This window comes from Oncorhynchus kisutch, linkage group LG11 (assembly GCF_002021735.2).
Source record: "Oncorhynchus kisutch isolate 150728-3 linkage group LG11, Okis_V2, whole genome shotgun sequence".
Classification (NCBI taxonomy): Eukaryota; Metazoa; Chordata; class Actinopteri; order Salmoniformes; family Salmonidae; genus Oncorhynchus; species Oncorhynchus kisutch.
The window spans coordinates 57,800,331-57,821,058 of record NC_034184.2 but is presented as its reverse complement, the minus strand read 5'-3'; the positions used below and the strand labels follow the sequence as shown (position 1 = coordinate 57,821,058).

Below are 20,728 nucleotides of genomic sequence, written 5' to 3'. Positions count from 1 at the left end.
GTGCCATGCTGTATTTGGGGGGGGGCTTAGTCTAATGTCACTGCTGGGGACAGCTGCGTGATCAGAGCTTTACATGTCAACACTGATCAGGTGATGGTTTTCTAAGAAACTAAAAAGTGATTAGTCACGTGCTGTAGCCTACACAATAGGCTTATTTGGGTATTAGAAAAAAACACCTTCAAACTTTCTGGATAATTATATGACTTCTACATTTGAATATACCAAATGTAGTAGTCATATAATAATCCAGAGTGACTCATTTTAACAGTGGGATAGTGAGAATATTGTATGCACAATGACAGTATCCAAGGCACCTTTATAAAGTAATCTTGATCTTACCCATGATGGCAAATCAGAAGATGTCAGACTTTGTTGGACATTTCTCTCCTCTTGTTCAAAGAATGCCAAAGCTCTGTACATTCGGGTGTTCTTGCCTCCTGTGTTTCTCCTCCACCAGAAAAATATCACAAGCCCTATTAGAAGCCAACTAAAACTAAATTCAAAATATCCCAAAACATATATGGGGAAAATGAGCACGAATGTCTTCGTAAACTGAATCCATGTCTGGGTTAGGTCACCCGCAGACGACCCAGACGTGTCATTGCCGATGTCTCCTGGTGGAACGACGTTGGTATTGGGTTCGGAGTGAACATGGCTCGGTGCGTTTTGCCCATTCTCCTTTGATCCAGCAGAGCTCCCATTATGTGCATGGGCACCTCGTACAGCCGTCATACTGTCTCTTGACATTCCTTGCTTTGCGCCCACAGTTTTTATGGATTTTAGAGTAAAGACCTAAACCGAGGCTTCTGCTATTCTTTATTAAACTATCACCAATGTTCAACCTCCTGCGCAGAGCGCAAAGACCCTCTATCAACCCCAGATTACGCTCACGTTAGTTCACCCGCATCCAAACCCATTTTGTCCTGCTTGCTTCCCTAATACCGAGTTGAGTTCGTGTAGTCCATTTGCCATAACTACTGCAGTCTCACTCTTCGAATACACGTGCTCCTCTCTCAGCGCACGTTCGCGTTCTGTACTCCTTCTCAGGTTAACGTTTTTCGTCATGAATATTATTCTGGAGGCAGTTTTGCACAGTGGTCAATAGCTGGCACAGCCACAAAGTCAGAACATCTGATGTTAAACCAGTAGAGGCTGCTGAGGGGAGGACGGCTCATAATACTAGTTAGGAGAAGTAAATGGAATGACATCAAACACGTGGAAACCGTTTGATATCTTTTCAGTCCATCCATTACCATGAGCCCATCCTTCCCAATTAAGGTGTCACCAACCTCCTGTGAGTTAAACCTAACCCTAACCTTAACCACACTGCTAACCATAATACCTAACAATTAACAATTAATTAATTAATTGACAATGAAGACATTTGAGTTTTCATACATTTTTACAATATAGCCAATTCTGACTTTGCGGCTGGCCTAAGTGGAAATCACTCAGTTCTGCCTCCAGGTCAAGACTCCTGACAATAAACGTCAACTTCTACTCCATCAGGGAACTGTTGGTCAAGGCAGCTCCATGCGATAGAGGCACAAAATCGCCAGCCTGTACCGAGCAACTGTAGAGACATGCTCATGTATGGACCACTAAGTGATAATAATAATAATTATTATTATTATTATAATTATTGACAACAGTTATCCTCTTCGTCCATCATCATCTTCGTCACTTTCACTTTAGCCCATCCGTAAGTGGCTTTTCAAAACATAATGCACAAATGACCATCACACCCTCATTCAAAGGTTGACTGAAATAGGTCTGGATCAGGCTTCTTGCAAGTGGTTTGAGAATTATCTGACAGATAGACTAATTTCTGATGGTGCCAAGTGTCCTGGATATTACAAAAGGTGTACCGCAGGCGTCAGTAGTCTCTTTACTATTTACATAAATAATACTGGTCTATCTGTTAAAACGTGTAAGATTCATCTGTATGCTGACAACGTTGTTATTTATGTACGTCATTGCCCCAACTGTTGACCAGACTATGTTAGAGCTGCAATATGACTTTGTCACCTTACAGAAAGCCCTGGTTTGTTTCAAACGTGTACTTGATTGATGTGGGCAAGAATACAAACACGTTGTTCTCTAATTCTTGAAAAAAAAATTCAGATGAACTTCATATTTATTCATTGGATGCTTCTCCCATCGATTCCCGCCTATAAATATCTGGTCATTTGGATTGACAAAGACTTCATGTTTAAAAAACATATGGATGAACTAGTTAAAAAGCTCAGATTTAAAGTGGGCTTCTTTTTAATAAATATATTTAGCCTCTCCCTAAGAAGCAGATTGTACAGTCAACTTTCCTTTCTTGACTATGGTGATGGCACCTTTTACCAGATTTCAGCAGACACTACACTTAAATCTTTGGATGCCCTCTACCATAGCGACCTTCACTTTATCACAGGTGACAGTTTTAATACTCACAACTGCATCCTGTATCAAAAGGTTGGCTGGTCCTCATAAAGTCCCATCATTATTCCCATTTTGTTTACAAAACTCTACTACACAAGATTCTAATTTACCTAACTTCGTTGCTAACGAATAAAGAATGAGCTACCAAACACGCTCGCAGGATTGATTAGCTCTGGAGGTCTCTCTGGTCTCAACCAATTTAGATAAATCCTCCTTTAGTTTTAGTGTCCCCCATTGTAGGAATAACGTACACAATTCCTTGCATCTTGATTTCCTGGTGCTACTAGGGCAGTTTAGGACTCTGGTATTGAATTAATTTATTGGGGATTGCAATTGTTTCGATTGATTGTAGTGGTTTATTTTTGAAATTATGGCGTTGATGTTGTGCTTTGTGGTTATTTTTATTATTCTGGTTTTAATGTTAATGTTTTTACCTGTTCGTGAGAAAATGTTTGTAGGCTACTCATGGCACCATTGGGAATGAGACCCTGGTCTCAATTGGGCTACCCTGAATAAATACAAGTTAATATATCATTATTATTTTTGTGTGTGTATATATATCTATATCTATATATATATACACTTTTTTATATATCAGATTTTTTGTGCCCTGATATTTTGTGCCCTATTTGCCAACAGTTTGGCATGACAGTTCATAGCCCACAGGCCGAAAGATGTCAATAGTGAGTCTTTTCCATTTTACCGTCCAACCGCATTGTATGCAGCACGCGAGACACTGGTGTTCCCCTTGGACCGGTTCGTACCTAACACATTATCCAGTCAGGCTACAAATGCATCGCTTTCCTCCTTAACTAGATTTAATGGAGAAAATGCTGGAAAAAAACGGGGGAAATATGCGTACTTGCTTTATGAAACATCACCATGCTAGAGTGGTTAATGCCACTGAAAGCTAGTCAAGGACGCGTATCGCGTTCAGCCAATTAGGTTGCAGCAGTCTGTTGTTTACCCCTGGCAGGAGGACTCAACATCAGGAAGTAGCATTAGCCACTAGCAAGGTACGGTGTATTGATGTGTAATATTGTAATTATTGTTGAAAAATATATAATATATATATATATATAATAATAATACAAATAAAACAACAAAATAATAAAGAATGCGATTAATCCCCAAAAATAAAATATAAAAATTAATATTTTTTATAGTTTTTTATGTTGCCTTCTCGCCATTAAATCTAGTTAAGGAGGAAATCGACGACTTTGCATCCTGAATGGAGAATATTTTAGGTACGAACCGGTCCACGGGTAATATAAGTGTATTGCCGGCTGCATACAATGCGTTTGGACGGTAAAATGAAACCATAAATACCAGATTAATAACGCCATGTGCTGGCATTTGCTTTGTTCGGGCCAGACAATTTCATAAGAGCAGAAACTGACTAGCACCCGGGCTACACTAAATAAAGCATTTTCATGGCGTTTTTAATTTGTTTTAATCTGCATGATGATTATATGGCTTTACACAGACTTGCCAATATAATGGAATTTAGTCATTGTCGAGCAGGGTCTGGACTTGCCATGATAAATAGATGCATCTGCTATTGATATATTTGGACTGTGTATCCATGGCGATAAGTTCTTTGCGTCCAGAGAGCTCTACGTTCGGTTGACAATCCTGTTGTCAAGAGAACATGACGCACTCGCCTTAGTTTCAGTCAAGTGCGCTTGCGCAATCGAAATCTGGTGTCAAGGCGCTGAATAATGTCAACACAAATTCGTAAGCTTTATTTCTGATATAAGTTGAATATTTCATGAGGAAGAGACAGGCGATAACATGCCTACTGATAAGGTAAAATGGTGACTAAATACATAACAATTATACACATATTTGCGTGCAAATGTAGAGATGGGTAACGTTAGGCTAGCTAATTTAGCTAACCAGCTACATCTCACCTGTACAGTAGTAGTAGCTTGCTAGCTAGCTAACGCCAACGTTAGTTAGACCAGCCAGGATTAACCTGCTTTAGCTAGCTATCTAACTAACTTAGTAACGTTAGCTATCTATATTGATAGAGGACAATCTACAAGCAAGACTAGTTAACGTTAGTTGATTGGTTATCAAACCAATTGTTAACAAACATAGCTAGCTACATTTACAGCTATGCATCAATATTCTTTGCAGCAAAGTCAGTCTTGGTTATTGCTGTGCGCATTGTCAGTGAGAATAATTATGTATTTCTTGTCTATTATTTAGAAAATAACAAAGGAAGATACATGGAAATCAGATGACCTTAGGAGGCACATAAGGGTAAATTCAGTCACGTGACAAGTGTAGCAAAATGTTTTATGATAAGCTTGTCTCGATTGTATCATGTGCAATGAATAATGTGTCTTGTTGTCAGGGTGGAGGACACGATGAAGAATCTAGCAGCAGCAGGAGGAGAGATGATGAGAGAAGACACAGGACGGGGGAGTCAGTCGAGCGACGCCACAGAGACCCAGAGAGGGAGGCCAGAAGGGAGAGAGAGAAGAACAGAGAGAGAGATGGGACCCGAGAGAGAACAAAACCCAGAGATACAGACAAGGACAGGCATCAAGACAGAAGGATAGACGGCTCGAGAGACAGGATGGGCGAAAAGGAGGAGAGAGACAAAGAAAGGAGCAGAGCGCAAGATAGGGTTATTAAAGGCACAGAGAATGTTAAGTACAGGAATGGGGACAGAGACAGTCGGGACAAAATGCATGATAGAGAAGAAAAAGAAAACAGGGATAGGGAGAGGGTAAAGGCCAGAGAAAGGGATACGGAGAGGACAAGGGAGAGGGAAAGCGATGCGCTGAGGAAGAGCGACAGGGATAAAGAGAAGGAGAAAAACAAGGAGAGTGAAACAGGGGAGAGGGACAGGGAGCGAAGGTCTGACAGAGATAGAAAGAGAAATGAGGAGAGGGCGGAGGGAGGGAGAGACAGGGATAGAGAGCATGATCGTGAGAAGCGAGATAGACATAAGGAGAGGGAGTATCTGAAAGAGAGTGAACGCTACAAGGACAGATCGCAGAAAGACAAGGAAAGAAAAGAAAGACACACGGACAAAGAGCATTCAGGACAAAAGGAAGAAAGAGGTAAAGTTATCCAGGTGAAAAATATACCTTACTACCTCACTAGTCATCGTATGTCAATACATTGTTATTTTTATTTCAGAATACAGGGAGCAACATAGAAAAGAAAAGGAGGAGAGAGAAAGGAGACACAAAGAGAGAGCACAACACGTAAGCGTCTTCAATATTGTCGTTAACATGTTCTTTATTCCCCAAATTAAAAAATAAGGTATCAACACCCCAATGGTCTGACTGGTTCCGCTGGCTTACACTCTGGGTTGAAGTTTCCCCTAGGTACAGATCTAGGATCAGCATCACCTCCCCTAATCCTAACCTTCTTAACCGTTAGTGGTTAAAATGTAAAACTGATCCAAGATGTAAATGTACGAGCAGAATCCAGGGACAACTTCAACCTACACCCTGGCTCACATCCTGGGGTATATTTTTGTTACAGGATACAGGTGAAAGTCGGAGACATGACGATGAATCCAGAGAAGTGGAGAGTGAGCGAGTGCACAGGGAACGAAAGGGATCGGACAGAGAGAGGGAGGGAAAGAGGGATAAACATAGAGAGAGGAGGCACAGAGAAGAAGCAATTCCTGAGAGGGATCCCACAGAACGGACCAGCGCCAAGAAATCATCATCATCCTCAGACCTCAGAGTTCACAAGGATAAGACAGAGCCAGTTAAAACTAAGGTTAGTGTCACAAAGTCAATAGTTTATTCAAAGTGCATTTTACTACACAGTTTACATCATAAAAAAGTATAAAAAATAATATAGGAAAAGGGAATATGGAGAAAACAACAAGTGATAAACACTCCCTCTCCCTTTTCAATAGATGTTCCTCATATATAGTATATGTGTTTTCATGACAATTTTTTCCTGTGTGTTTCCCCTGTGTGAGCCAGGAAGTAGTGATGCGATCTGAGTCAGCGTGGAGGTCTAGTCAGAAACAATTAAGTGACACAGAGGAGCCCGTAAGACTTCTTTTCATGATGGGGTTTTTCACATGGCCATATCTATCTACCGTCAATACCTCTGCTAGCATGAGAATAGAGCATGGCTATTTGTTTTGGACCATAGCTGCTTAACACACACCCAATTCAGACCAAGAGCGTTGCATTTTGAATTGGGGTCTGTCAAAATTGACTGAGGCATTTTGTATGTTTCAGTGCATCTAAAATCAGATAAGTTCACAAGCCTTGTCTATAGATATACAAAAGTATTTAGTCAGCCACCAATTGTGCAAGTTCTCCCACTTAAAAAGATGAGAGGCCTGTAATTTTCATCATAGGTACACTTCAACTATGACAAACAAAATGAGAAAAAAAATCCAGAAAATCACATTGTAGGATTTTTAATGAATTTATTTGCAAATTATGGAAAATAAGTATTTGGTCAATAACAAAAGTTTATTTCAACACTTTGTTATATACCCTTTGTTGGCAATGACAGAGGTCAAACGTTTTCTGTAAGTCTTCACAAGGTTTTCACACACTGTTGCTGGTATTTTGGCCCATTCCTTCATGCAGATCTCCTCTAGAGCAGTGATGTTTTGGGGCTTTCAACTCCCTCCAAAGATTTTCTATGGGGTTGAGATCTGGAGACTGGCTAGGCCACTCCAGGACCTTGAAATGCTTCTTACGAAGCCACTCCTTCGTTGCCTGGGCGGTGTGTTTGGGATCATTGTCATGCTGAAAGACCCAGCCACGTTTCATCTTCAATGCCCTTGCTGATGGATTCTTTCCTTTACACGGATCAGTCGTCCTGGTCCCTTTGCAGAAAAACAGCCCCAAAGCATTATGTTTCCACCCCCATGCTTCACAGTAGGTATGGTGTTCTTTGGATGCAACTCAGCATTCTTTGTCCTCCAAACACGATGAGTTGAGTTTTTACCAAAAAGTGCTATTTTGGTTTGATCTGACCATATAACATTCCCCCAATCTTCTTCTGGATCATCCAAATGCTCTCTAGCAAACTTCAGACGGGCCTGGACATGTACTGGCTTAAGCAGGGGGACACGTCTGGCACCGCAGGATTTGAGTCCCTGGCGGCGTAGTGTGTTACTGATGGTAGGCTTTGTTACTTTGGTCCCAGCTCTCTGCAGGTCATTCACTAGGTCCCCCCGTGTGGTTCTGGGATTTTTGCTCACCTTTCTTGTGATCATTTTGACCCCACGGGGTGAGATCTTGCGTGGAGCCCCAGATCGAGGAAGATTATCAGTGGTCTTGTATGTCTTCCATTTCCTAATAATTGCTCCCACAGTTGATTTCTTCAAACCAAGCTGCTTACCTATTGCAGATTCAGTCTTCCCAGCCTGGTGCAGGTCTACAATTTTGTTTCTGGTGTCCTTTGACAGCTCTTTGGTCTTGGCCATAGTGGAGTTTGGAGTGTGACTGTTTGAGGTTGTGGACAGGTGTCTTTTATACCGATAACAAGTTCAAACAGGTGCCATTAATACAGGTAACGAGTGGAGGACAAAGGACCCTCTTAAAGAAGAAGTTACAGGTCTTTGAGAGCCAGAAATCTTGCTTGTTTGTAGGTGACCAAATACTTATTTTCCACCATAATTTGCAAATAAATTCATTAAAAATCCTACAATGTAATTTTCTGGATTAGTTTCTTCTCATTTTGTCTGTCATAGTTGAAGTGTACCTATGATGAAAATTACAGGCCTCTCTCATCTTTTTAAGTGGGAGAACTTGCACAATTGGTGGCTGTCTAAATATGGTAAGTGCATCAGCCAATTAGAATCGTTGAAGTAGTTGGATGTGTTCCAACACTTCTTCATGGATGGAAGTGTTAACGTACGTAAGTCCAACAGCATGTTCTGATCATCAAAGCAACTCTCACATGTATTTGACTGACTGGTCAAATTACTGTCTGTGTAAAGTGCCTACCACTTAATTGTCGCAGATTGTGGCAAGGGTCGGCGAGCATCAAGGACCGGCAGTGGACCGTTTTTTTCCTCAACAAAAATGCTTGCTGCGCTAAAGCGATTGCGAGTCAACCGCTTTAGCAGTATGTGCCACCGTGAAGCGAAAATGTTGTTAAACATTAGTAGTAGCCTAGTCTAGGCTGCATCAGTGCAATATTGGCACACAACATTTTGTTACAGAACAACAGATCAAGTAAACCTTGAATTTGTAGGTTTAAAATATCCCTCCAGTGGCCAGGGTTGACCTATTTTAAGAAATGCCATTGGTTGGTGGATATAAAGATATATTAAGATCTTTCATAGGCTAAAGAAGTTGTGCCAGGTTATAATCAGTATCACCTGTTGAGGTTAGCATAGGGCTAACGTGTTATCTGATTGGACCAGCTACGATTTAGCGTCGCATGCATGTATATCGCCGCTTTTCATTGGCTGATATGCATTTGGTGTGTGAGAACCCATTTAACTTTTAAATGCTTGTTTATGTTAACATTGCCCCACAGTATTATCCAACCTGTTCTAATATTTCTCTTTCATTATTGGCAAATGTTTGCAGTGGCACCTTTTGTTGATGGCTTCATTGCTTTGCTTGCCTTCACATGCAGTGCATTTGGAAAGTATTCAGATCCCTTGACTTACAAGCTACAGCCTTATTCTAAAATGGATGAAATATATATATTTTTTCTCAAATCTACACACAATATCCCATAAAGCAAACACAGTTTTTTATACATTTTTGCAAATTTATAAAAAATATAAACCTAGAATATGACATTTACATAAGTATTCCGACCCTTTACTCAGTACTTTGTTGAAGCACCTTTGGCAGCGATTACAGCCTCGAGTCTTCTTGGATATGACGCTACAAGCTTGGTACATCTGTAATTGGGGAGTTTTTCCCATTCTTCTCTGCAGATCCTCTCAAGCTCTGTCCGCTAGGATGGGGAGCGTCGCTGCACAGCTATTTTCTGGTCTTTCCATAGATGTTCGATCGGGTTCATGTCCGGGCTCTGGCTGGGCTACTCAAGGACATTCAGAGACTTGTCCTAAAACCATTCCTGCGTTGTCTTGGCTGTGTGCTTAGGGTCGATGTCTTGTTGGAAGTTGAACCTTCACCCCAGTCTGAGGTCCTGAGTGCTCTGGAGCAGGTTTTCATCAAGGATCTCTCTGTACTTTTCTCGGTTCATCTTTCCCTAGATCCTGACTAGACTCTCTGCCGCTGAAAAACATCCCCACAGCATAATGCTGTCACCACCATGCTTCACCGTAGGGATGGTGCCAGGTTTCCTCCAGACGTGACACTTGGCATTCAGGCCAAAGCGTTAAATCTTTGTTTCATCAGACCAGAGAATCTTGTTTCTCATGGTCAGAGTCCTTTAGGTGCCTTTTGGCAAACTCCAAGCGGGCTGTCATTTTCCTTTTACTGAGGAGTGGCTTCCGTCTGGCCAGTCTCCCATAAAGACCTGATTGGTGGAGTGTTGCAGAGATGGTTGTCTCCCATCTCCACAGAGGAACTCTGGAGCTCTGTCAGAGTGACCATCAGGTTCTTGGCCACTTCCCTGACCAAGGCCTTTCTCCCCTGATTGCTCAGTTTGGCCGAGTGGCCAGCTCTAGGAAGAGTCTAGGTGGTTCCAAATTTCTCCCATTTAAGAATCCAAGTGGGCTCCCGAGTGGCGCAGTGTTCTAAGGCACTGCATCTTAGTGCAAGAGGCGTCACTACAGTCCCTAGTTTGATTCCAGGTTGTTTCACATCCGGCCGTGATTGGGAGTCCCATAGGGCGGCGCATAATTGGCCCAGCGTCGTCCGGGTTTGGCCGGGGTAGGCCGTCATTGTAAATAAGAATTTGTTCTTAACTGACTTGCCTAGTTAAACAAAGGTTCAATAAAAAAAAATATGGAGGTCACTATGTTCTTGGGGACCTTCAATGCTGCAGAAATGTTTTGGTACCCTTTCCCAGGTCTGTGCCTCGACACAATCCTGTCTCGGAGCACTACGGACAATTCCTTCGACTTCGTGGCTTGGTTTTTGCTTTGACATGCAGTGTCAACTGTGGGACCTTATATAGACCGGTTTGTGCCTTTCCAAATCATGTCCAATCAACTGTATTTACCACAGGTGGACTCCAAGTTGTTGAAACATCTCAAGGATGATTAATGGAAACAGGATGCACCTGAGCTCAATTTAGATAAGGTATTTGAGATTTTTATTTTTAATACATTTGCCCCCCCCAAAAAAATTATGGGGTATTGTGTGTAGATTGTTGGGGGTAAAAAAATGTTATCCGTTTTATAATAAGGCTGTAACGTAACGACATGTGGAAACAGTCAAGGGGTATGAATACTTTCCGAATGCACCCATGCTCCAGCTTGTTGCATGGCAACATTCACATGGATATACTATTTCTGTAAATGCTCTGTATATTTGTCTATGTATTTAACTAATAGGGGTGCGTTCAGTTGAAGAACGTCGCGATTATGGTGGCTCAGAGGGTGATTATGTATGGTGTGCTGCACAAGTTTTGTGATTTCAAATGGTCACACCCTTATTGATCAGGCCACACCCACCAAAAGAGCAAACGGGACGAACGGTCAACACCGTTTTGGGAAACGTGTCATTAAGCACAAACCGCAACTTAGCAAATGTTGAACCAAACTGAATGCACCGCAGGTCTCGCATGAAGTTAGATATGTTAAATACAAACTATTGACTGAAATGAATTGCATCTGAAAATAATTGCATCTGAAATGAACTGCATCTGTAGGTGGAAATCGCGGAGGCCCCGGCTGAGGACCATGGCTATGATGAAGCTCAGGACTATGAAGAGGACTTTGAGGTGAGAAGAGTCAAAGCCTATAGAGGGTGAATTTTCTTAGTAACTCCATTTGTATTTCAGTTTTTTAAATTTTGTTTCATTATATATCACGCATGCTCTAAATGGATTGCTTTTCCAGAAAATGGTGAGTGATTAAATGTATTCAAGCACTGACAATCAACAATGGTAGATGGTAGTTACACGTGTTACTAGTTGTTACAACACCATTATAAGAGCAACTTAAGTTTATTTTTTATTTTTTTTATCTCCAAAGGATTATGAGGAGGATTTTGAGGATGTGGATGACAGCGAGGGAGAGGATGAAAAGCAGACACGCAGCCATGAAGAGAGAGAAGCGAGGGGGGAAATTAGTTCACAGAGGAGGGAGGAGATCGAGGCCATTCAGAGAGCCATGGATGAGGAGAACGAGAGAGTGGGCTCTGCCCAGCCCAGGCTAAGCACAGAGGAGGACGACAGACCCAAAAGGTCAAGAGGTATGGTAAATGCTCAACACTACTCGGTCGTAGTCAAGAGTGCATACCATGGCAAAACGTTTTCGAATGGAAAACCAAAAAACATTGTTTCTTATTGGATCATTCTGGTAGGTTTCCGTTTCAGCCTGTTTGGTTGATATGACCCTGGTATGAAAAATAAAGACTTGTTTATTATTTAGGACTGTCTTTTAGGACAAATTGTACGAAGCCTGTTTGAATAACGAAAACATTTCTTGGCCATAGATTCTGAAACGCCTCAAAGTAAAGTTACACAGCACGGGAGGTTCATGGACTTTGTCGCTGCAAAGCATCGTGAGGTCAGCAAAAAGGTTGCCAGCAAACAGAAGTAAGTCTAATGGAACTAACTGTGAGTGTGGTACATTTTTGAGAGGGAAATGCGGTTAGAATTGATAGATTCGGAGCCCTACTGTAAACCCTGTGAGTCAACTGATGTGAAGAGTAAATTCAGCAACGCTTGGAGGATAGTGGAAGTTTACAATAAGGCTTTTTAAAATTGTTATTAGGGGTTCACAGTGAAGCTTTGAAACCTATTGTTATTCTCTGAATTGATAGATTTATTCCCACTTTACATGGTCAAATATCTCAATTATTTGCCACACAGAAACTAGAGGCCATGAGTAACTTCATCAAAAATAATGGCACCGATTGGCCTATAGGTGGCACTGTTATAAGCAGTCTCACTTAAACCCTTATGTCCGTCACCCCAGTTTGACTTAGAAACTTGAAAGCCAAGGTTCACAACCAATGTTCCTTCTAAACTGTACACTGGCACACAGCTCCCATTAGTTAACACTATCAACATTTCCCTTTACTGTGGGAATTGTGATCGAGTCAATATTAGCCACTTTCACTGCAACATCCCGAAACAAAACTAACTATGCAAGACTTAGTATGCAAAACGAACTATGCAAGAGAGCGCATTGGAGTAGGATTCTATTGCATTGACAGGCACGACTCAGGCCCATACTCAACACATACCGGTGCGCCATAACCAATCAGAGCTGCAGTAGGCCTATATGCAAATAGACCGTTGCCATATATGGATTTGTGACATTCACTATGAGCTGGATTATTAGCGCTTGTGTTGAGATCAAAGCTTGAGCTTGTGCACATTTGTTTATATTCTTTGCTAGTTAGTGAGTTATTAGTCCAGTTATAGCTAATTTGTAGTCAGCAATGTGCAAGTGATTCCTTCCTACAAGAGCACAAAACGTGTACATGCATCTAGCCATCTTTGAAAAGGGAATCGGGTAAAGCGCTTTCTTTTATGTCTTAAAGGGGCAGTTGTGTATTTTGAGACCGGCTTGAATAAGCTAAGTACCTAATAGGCAGAGGGTAGAATAATTTTTCTGATTTTCTGTAATAATTGTATGGGAATAATAAATGCATTTTATTTTGTAAAGTGGTTTCTTGCATCAAACAACACAACAAAACAAAACGTTCAGTCACCTCCTTGTCTGAAAGACAAGTGGATAAACAGGTTAATGTCAAACCCTGCGTGTTTTTTTTCAAAAGTCTCATGGAATGGAGATCTACATTGAACACCACACATTGGCTGCTACTGTAGGCCGAACGATCGAACTGCTATTTCCATGTTAAAATGTTATGTGATGCATTTTCATTATTGTTTTTCATGGTAGGCCTACATTATGATCAAATAGCCACAGTAGAGTCTGATTGGCCACTGTTAAGCCTTACAGCCTCAGTGTTCACAGTAAACGCGTCTCGGAAGTTGCACAGAGATTTCACAACGTTCAGGTTTGCGATCAGCAGAAAAATATCAGAGGGAACATTGGACACGACCCCATGTGGGGTTGTCTGATTTGAAAATTAAGTTGAGAGATAATCTGAAATCAAAAAAACAGTTGTGGTTTCTGTTTTCTTCCTACAAATGTGTCTGTCTTTTGAACAGTTTAAGCTACAACATATTATGACCTCGTCACTGAAAGATAAGACTCTCGGGTATGTGTCTTCTGTCTCCCTAAAGCCTAGCAGGCTTTAGAACAGAGTAATTAGAACAGAGGGCACTAAATTAGACTGGGGGGGAAAAGAACATCATCAATAATGATATTTTCTACACAGAATATCATACAAAATTATTGCCTGATGATCTTCTGAACTTCCTATTACCTTTCTGATGCATTTTAGTCACGTCAAACCATAATTTCTTCTAATTGAAATACTGTCAAAAGTACTGTCAGACTTATTTAAATAAATTAAAAATTAAAAAATTAAAAGTGAACATTGACCTTTGATTACATAACTTTTTTTACATGGTAGGGTTGCAATTTTTAAAAATGTATATTAAGCTAAGGGATTGGTGAAAAGATGGCGGAGTTATATCATAAATCCTAGGTGTCCATTTAAACCACTGTAAATCAAACTCCACAATGGCCTATCAATTTGGACGTCCATAAGATTAACCACAAGAACAAGGAAACTATATAATAAAATAAATCTTTGCATATTTAACACTAATGCTCAAAATCATCTGTGTTCATCTTCTCCTCATGAACCATGAGTCAGATTGACGCCAGATTTGGTATATAGACTCCAGATTTGGTATATAGACTCAATAAATTAGCCTCTAATGAATTTGAGAAGGATTAGTTTCCGCATTCTATGTCGGCCACAGTACACCGCTAGATGGCACTATGTCACACCAGGGCTATAAGAACTGAACAGATGGACAAGGGGCCATGAAATATGGTATGCACAGCTTATGTATATGTCCTTTAGAAACTGTGTGAATATAAAGCCACTGCAACCTTAGATGGCTGCACCAGACCAGTTAGTGGCACTATAGATGTCATTGGCACCGGTGGCAACACAGGATACTAGAGCAATAAATATTGATCAAGTGGACTTTGTTTCATGCAAATGAATGTTAGATTTAAATGATCTGGACAAACAATGTGAAATATTGTGATGAGTATTTCTGTATAATCGCATATTGTTGGTCTGAACGTAGTGAAAAGTGGATATTTTATTCAGCGTATTACAGCTTTGAGAGTGTATTGCGGTATTTTGTTATGCTAGTGTCGAGTGTAGCAACTGAGATTTAAACCATTTACACAAACAGATTTGACCCGAGAATTGGTAAATAAACTCAATACATGAAGTAATGACTTTTAATAATGACTACCTGCTGCATTGAAAGATGACCAACCTACAGCACTAGACTAAACTTCACTTGCGTCATCAATGTGATATTGAGAGATAAACATAGTAATGCTTTCACTGATTGCACGTAAAGGAAGATGGCTCCTACAGGATGGAGTGCTTGCTTTGTTACCCAACTGATCTTGTGTCCTTTCTGTCATCCTGTGAACCCTGTTCGTTGCTGATCGCAGCTATATTTGTTCTTTATTGTTAAAGAAGCACTTTTATCAACTTCCACTGTCCGCCAAGAGTTGCTGAATTTCCCCTTAATTTCAATTTGCTCCTCAATTCATGCGCCTTGGTTGGAGAGTGAGATAGCTGTTGTGTTTCCTTGTTTCCTAAACCTGCTATATAATATCTCCTACTCTGTGTGTGTGATATGGGCCCACCCCAGGAAACGCAGTACAGAGCTGCTTCGCCTGATCGACCTGGACTACTCCATCACCTTCTCCCTCCTGGATCTGCCCCCTGTCAATGAATATGACATGTACATCAAAAACTTTGGAACAACAAACACAAAACAGGTTTGTCTATGCTTAACAGACCTGGGTACAAATACTATTCAAAATCATTTCAAATACTTTATTTGGGCTTCATTGAGCTTGCCTGGCGCAAAGGAACCAATAGAATAGTTTCAAAATAGTGCAAACGCCACCCGTCTGGTACTCCAGACAGGCTACCGTAAAAGATTTCAAATAGTATCTGAACCCTGGTCTGCTCGTTAATGACATCATTGTGGCAGTAAGCTTGCTTGTCTTTTTATTCATATCAATGTGATAAACCCAATGTATCCTCACTTTCCAGGCTTACGTCCAGTGCAACGAGGACAATACTGATCGCGACATTCAAACGGAGGAGATCGAGATGAGCGAGAAGTGGACACAGCATCCTGCGGAGAGGAACGTAGGCTGTGGAGGTGAGGAAACGTGCACTGTGATCTGTATTCTATCAAATCTATGACTACATCCAAAATAGCACCCTACTCCCTTTATAGGGCACTACGGTTGACCAGTGCAAGTAGTGCACTATGTAGGGAATGTGCTGCCATTTGGAATGTGTTTTATTCCCACGTTGCAACAGGTCCTAAACTTTCCCACGAGGCGTCTGATGAATCTGTGACCAAACTGAGCATCGATTCACAGCGCCTAGCAACATTTCTGCGCTCAGCTTCACAGGTATAGCCTATGATGCTACATTCTTCTTAGAATCAAAGTAACCTTTTTGTCGTCGCTATATTGCAAATTTTCCCTCTTCTTGCCGTTACTAGTGCTTTGTGCTCTCTGTTTTGCTGTTATTAGGTGGTTGCGGTACTGTTGGAAGAGGATAGGGCTGAGAAGCAATCACTGAAGAAGCTGAGAACTCAAGCAGACACTCTCTCTTTCAGCGACGGGTGTTTACAGCTCAATACCAAGCTTCCATTTCTATATGGCAAGTTACCTGACACCCAGTTATAATGTTCGTACTTTGTGTTCAGCCTTTCACATTGCTGTCATTGCAGTGTAGAACAGTCCCTAATTAGCTCATGCCATGCACTATCATTCAGCAACTTGGGTCTTGCCACTGCCCTGAACTGAAGGTCTGGCCCGTGTTCCCAAAGACAGCACCCATAACAACCAATGCTATTTTTGCCATGTTTGTATATAAGCTAGTTTGTCTCGGTCCTATTGTTTTCCCTGCTCGCAGGTCGTCAGATCAGCCTGGTTCAATTCTCCCAGGTGCAGAGGCAGACCATGCTGTCTGTGCACAACCCCTCAGCCAAGCCCAGCGCTGTGCGGCTCGACAGCAAGACCATCATCTGTATCTGGAACATCTGGGAGCCCTCCCGCCCACAGAAGATTCTTGTCTACGAGTCCGAGGTGCCACTAAACCACTGCAACTCAGAGAGTTGTTTTAGATGGGGTTTCCCAAAATTCCCAGGTTTTCCAGAAATCCCTTTTTGGAAGATTCCCAGAATAAGCAGGGAACTGCAACCAGGATTTCTGGGAAATCTGAGAATTTGAGGGCATTTACTGGAATTTTGCGACCCTATTTGAAGCTTTGATTTAGGATTTGATGGGCGTTATCAACGATGATGTGTTTGAAGGGCCACACTACCCATATGTTTCTGGTTGGCATCAGCATTAGTGGAAACAAGACTACAACTCTCTGATTTTACCCTTCAGGTGCAATGCTGCTGCTTCAGCCCTGGTAAAGCCACGCTGGTGTTTGCGGGCACGTCCGTGGGTTCTGTAGTCTTGTGGGACTTGAGGGAGCACGCCAGTGCCCATTACACTTTAAGAATAGGGGAGAACGACTGGACTCTCCGCCACCCAACCTTCTCCACAGGTCAGCAATCAAAAGATCTTTCCTCTGGCTCCGTTTTTTTTCCAAGTTTCATGCTTTTATGAAAAGTTTCAGGTTTTTTTTGCGCCGGGACTACTCATCTCTTTCTGTTTATTGTTGTATTGCATGTACGATATACATCAAGGCAGACATTTTGATTTGGATGACACCCATATGAAAATACTTAATCTACTCTTTAATATGTACTCTAAGAATATCTTCTTGAACCGAGAGAGATGCGTATCAACTCCTAGTTTCCAGGAGCGTCATCTCCTGTTTTTGAGTAGGTTAATGTCACCTCCTCTGTCACCCTGTCATCAGATGCCGTGCTGGCAGCGTCGGGCCACATGTCCTCAGTGAGCTCTGTGGAGGCCGTCCCTGCCACCGTGGCTGAGGGCCTGAGGCCAGAGCTTCCCCTTTTGGCTTCTGACGAAGGTACTCCAACTGGACTTGGTGTGCCTCCCAATTATATCTTATTTTTCCTGAAGTGTGCATTCGTTTACTACTTTCCACAAGTCTAAAAGCCTTGGATTGGTGCAGGCAGGGGCTAGTTGGAGTTTTCACCATATTTCTTATACCAGCCATTTTCTTTTAAATCTGTGAAGGGAAGTAAACAAGTGTACACTTTGGGAGTAAGGAAAGAGAATTGGGACATTGGTCTATGAGAAACACACAATTATAGTAGCATTTGTTTTATTTATGGTGAGCTAAAGTCTTCCTTTAATTTCAAACTTAGAGTCATCAGGATTGTCATTCCAGTTGGCTTCTCTTGATGGAAATGGGGTTCTGAATCTATGGGTAAGTGTCTTTAGTATGCTACAACGCCGCCCCATGCTTTTGCATCACTACTATAACTGCTTATACTGCTTATACACTAACTGTATAACTAGTCATCTTGAATTATTGGTTTGGTCTGTTTACGAACCGCCAGACGGATCATTATTGAAGTGTCCTTCTGCAATGCTGTTGTTACAATCTCTGTCCCACAGGTGGTACTGGAGCTCCCTAAAGCCAATGACGCCGGCTCGCACACAGACCTGGGTGAGTCAGTCACGTTTAACATGTTTCCTCCATTACTTTCAATGTTTATTTTTTCTCTCCCACTCAATTGACCCTGGCTGTTTCTCTTGCAGGGCTCCGGCCTGGGGGCAAAGTGAAACTGCTCCACAGCTCCACAGTCCTCACCACCAGCGAGAGGTGAGACGTACAGATATTCAATTCATCACTGTCAGTCAGTGGGGCCAAAAATAACCACAACATGGGCCCCGCGGTACACAACAAGCTTGTTTTTACATGTCGCACGGACAGTTGTTGTTGTTGTCAGCTGACAAGACTGATATGATTCAGTGGTCAAATATGTATCTGTTAACGTGCAGCTGGTGTCGTGTCTTTTTGCCTGGAATCTCGTGACCTACTGATACGACTGGGTATTTATTTCAGTCTGTCTCTTTCTCTCTCTCGCTCTCCAGGTCTTCGACGCGAGACGCTAAGAAAACAACACTGTTACAGACACTGCTGTTAAAATTTCTGCCTTCTGACTCCAACCATTTTTTCATTGGCACAAATATGGTGAGCAGTATCAAATCAATGAATCAACTTCTCTCTCTGTTTCACTGTTTGCCATTTTAGACATCCTGGATATGACTAACGTTGTGGATGCGTCTCAAAATCGTGTTAAAAAAAGGTAGTGCACTGTATAGGGAATAGTGTGCCATTTGAGACGCATCCCATCCAGTATGTCCAGGATCATGTGGACAGAATAAACAGAAGTCAAACTGTGTCGTATGGTATGTATTGGGCAATGTGTGTTGTTCATAGGGTCTTGTGAACCATGGGACCAGTCACGGGTTAAAGGCTCCTCCAAAGTTCTACAGGCCTCAGGTGGTTGGATTCAGACCCGTTGATGTCACCTCCATCGACTTTTCTCCCTTCGGAGAACCCATATTCCTGGTGAGATCAGTGCTGTTGATATTGATGTATCTGAGATTCATGTTGCTCGTGTGTATGTGAATGTTTTACGTATGATCTGTGTGTGTGCTTCTCTGTGTTCCAGGTGGGCTGTGGGGATGGCAGTGTCAGACTACACACAGTGCTGAGTGAGCAGCCTCTGATGGAGTGGACCAGCAGTACAGCAGGGCAGCCGGTGGTGTCAGTACAGTGGGCCCAGACCAGGCCAACAGTCTTCTGTGTTCTGGATGCTGCCTCCTACCTTCACATATGGGACCTGCTGGAGAAAGACTTTGAGCCTGTGATCACTGAAAAGATTGATGCTGACAGGTAATTAATAATGACTTTTTTTTACACACACAAAAAACTCTCAATTACAAAATGATTGAATTATGTATTTCAATGTTTGTCAGACGATGGCCCAAGACACAAAATGAAAGCATGCGGAGGGTTCTGTGTAAATAACAACGGATTAGTATGGAAACAACAAAGTGCAGGTGTCATTTGTATAAATACTGCATAACTAATGAAAAGCAGAATGCAGATAAATGGATTTTAGCTAGATGGAATATGAGTGATGTATCCCCCAGTTAGTGATTGGGGGAAGTTTTTTTTTCTTTTTTTCGCACATCAATAATACATTTTTATGGTGCCTGATTCATCTTTCTGTTTCTTTATCCTCAGGGTAACAGCCATGGCTGTTTTTGGTGACCCTGCAAAGCAGAACACCTATTCAGGAATATCACTGGCAACACAGTCGGGGAAGATAGAAATGCAGTATTTCAGCAAGAGATTGACAGTGCCTGAATCTGCTGACCTGGAGAAACTACAGATCATGATGCAGGAGGCCTTTTGAAGTTATATGTCAGGAGTGTATTCATTTGTTGTTGTTTTTTAACTGAAACTTTTTGCAATAAGTCATAGGGAGTCATAACATATCACTAGTGTTTCTTATTGGACAAATTCAGTTAGTCCCTCCCCGTTTGCTTCCGTTTGGTTCCTAGTGGATACAACCCAGGGGGCTCACTGTGTTGGATCAAATTTGTTCATACAGTGGTAATCCCAGTCATCTCTAGATCAGTAAAGAGATCAACTTCAGAATGTAAGCAGATATAAATGGACTATCTATTTCTATTACATTTCACATTCAGTTATTTTATGTATGTGTTATTCTAAATACAGTAGATTCCATAGTGGCATGATATTGAAATCCAGTATTGGAATAAAAATAGCTTTGTTTGTGCTTATTTACAAATGAACAACTTTTGCATTTGCATACCGACAATGTCTGTTCTGTGTGTTTTATAGAAAAGAAACAAATGGACTTGGTGTTTTCTTCCCATCCAAATTACTCAGTGTGATACCAAACATTCAGGGCTAAGCAACATGATGAATGTATAGATGCTACTTTTCATTTTATTGATGTGATGTTAATACAATAACAGTATTTTCTCTATGAGAGAACTATCATTTTTCAAGATTTTTGTTACTTCATTAAATAAAGTATTTCATGTATTTCTCTTGTCTTTTTTTTATGATTCTCTATGCCC

General features: G+C 41.5%; 2 protein-coding genes across 6 annotated transcripts in view; one reads left to right on the top strand and one right to left on the bottom strand.

Moving 5' to 3' along the window:
- The window catches only part of esyt2b (extended synaptotagmin-like protein 2b), a 54,559-nt gene extending 53,455 nt beyond the window's left edge, over nucleotides 1-1,104 (bottom strand). For all 3 annotated transcript variants that reach the window (XM_031835955.1, XM_031835956.1, XM_020494848.2), the window contains exon 1: nucleotides 340-1,104. In XM_031835955.1, coding sequence (XP_031691815.1) covers nucleotides 340-747 — 408 coding nt within the window. In that variant the 5' untranslated portion in view covers nucleotides 748-1,104. The remainder of the gene's footprint in view (nucleotides 1-339) is intronic.
- A 2,906-nt stretch (nucleotides 1,105-4,010) lies between these two features.
- Nucleotides 4,011-20,693, top strand: dync2i1 (dynein 2 intermediate chain 1). 3 transcript variants are annotated; one of them, XM_020494849.2, is made up of 23 exons: nucleotides 4,012-4,239; nucleotides 4,645-4,698; nucleotides 4,793-5,507; nucleotides 5,587-5,654; nucleotides 5,938-6,180; nucleotides 6,393-6,461; nucleotides 11,182-11,253; nucleotides 11,507-11,726; nucleotides 11,970-12,072; nucleotides 15,304-15,433; nucleotides 15,714-15,825; nucleotides 15,990-16,084; nucleotides 16,208-16,337; nucleotides 16,593-16,765; nucleotides 17,072-17,234; nucleotides 17,553-17,666; nucleotides 17,968-18,029; nucleotides 18,221-18,272; nucleotides 18,365-18,428; nucleotides 18,701-18,800; nucleotides 19,050-19,181; nucleotides 19,285-19,508; nucleotides 19,863-20,693. In XM_020494849.2, the coding sequence occupies exons 1-23, from the start codon at nucleotides 4,225-4,227 to the stop codon at nucleotides 20,032-20,034; spliced, it is 3,282 nt and encodes a 1,093-aa protein (XP_020350438.1). In that variant the 5' UTR covers nucleotides 4,012-4,224; the 3' UTR covers nucleotides 20,035-20,693. The 3 variants fall into 3 exon arrangements, with proteins under 3 accessions (XP_031691814.1, XP_020350438.1, XP_020350439.1); XM_031835954.1 differs by lacking the exon at nucleotides 4,645-4,698 and having other exon boundaries at nucleotides 4,011-4,239; XM_020494850.2 differs by lacking the exon at nucleotides 6,393-6,461 and having other exon boundaries at nucleotides 4,013-4,239.
- Nucleotides 20,694-20,728: the final 35 nt, after the last annotated feature.

What these genes read in the sequence shown, in the direction of transcription:
- dync2i1 (XM_020494849.2), top strand. An exon ending in AGGACAAAAGGAAGAAAGAG is followed by an intron (nt 5,508 to 5,586) that starts GTAAAGTTATCC and finishes TTTTTATTTCAG; the next exon opens with AATACAGGGAGCAACATAGA. An exon ending in TTTTCATTGGCACAAATATG is followed by an intron (nt 18,801 to 19,049) that starts GTGAGCAGTATC and finishes TGTTGTTCATAG; the next exon opens with GGTCTTGTGAACCATGGGAC.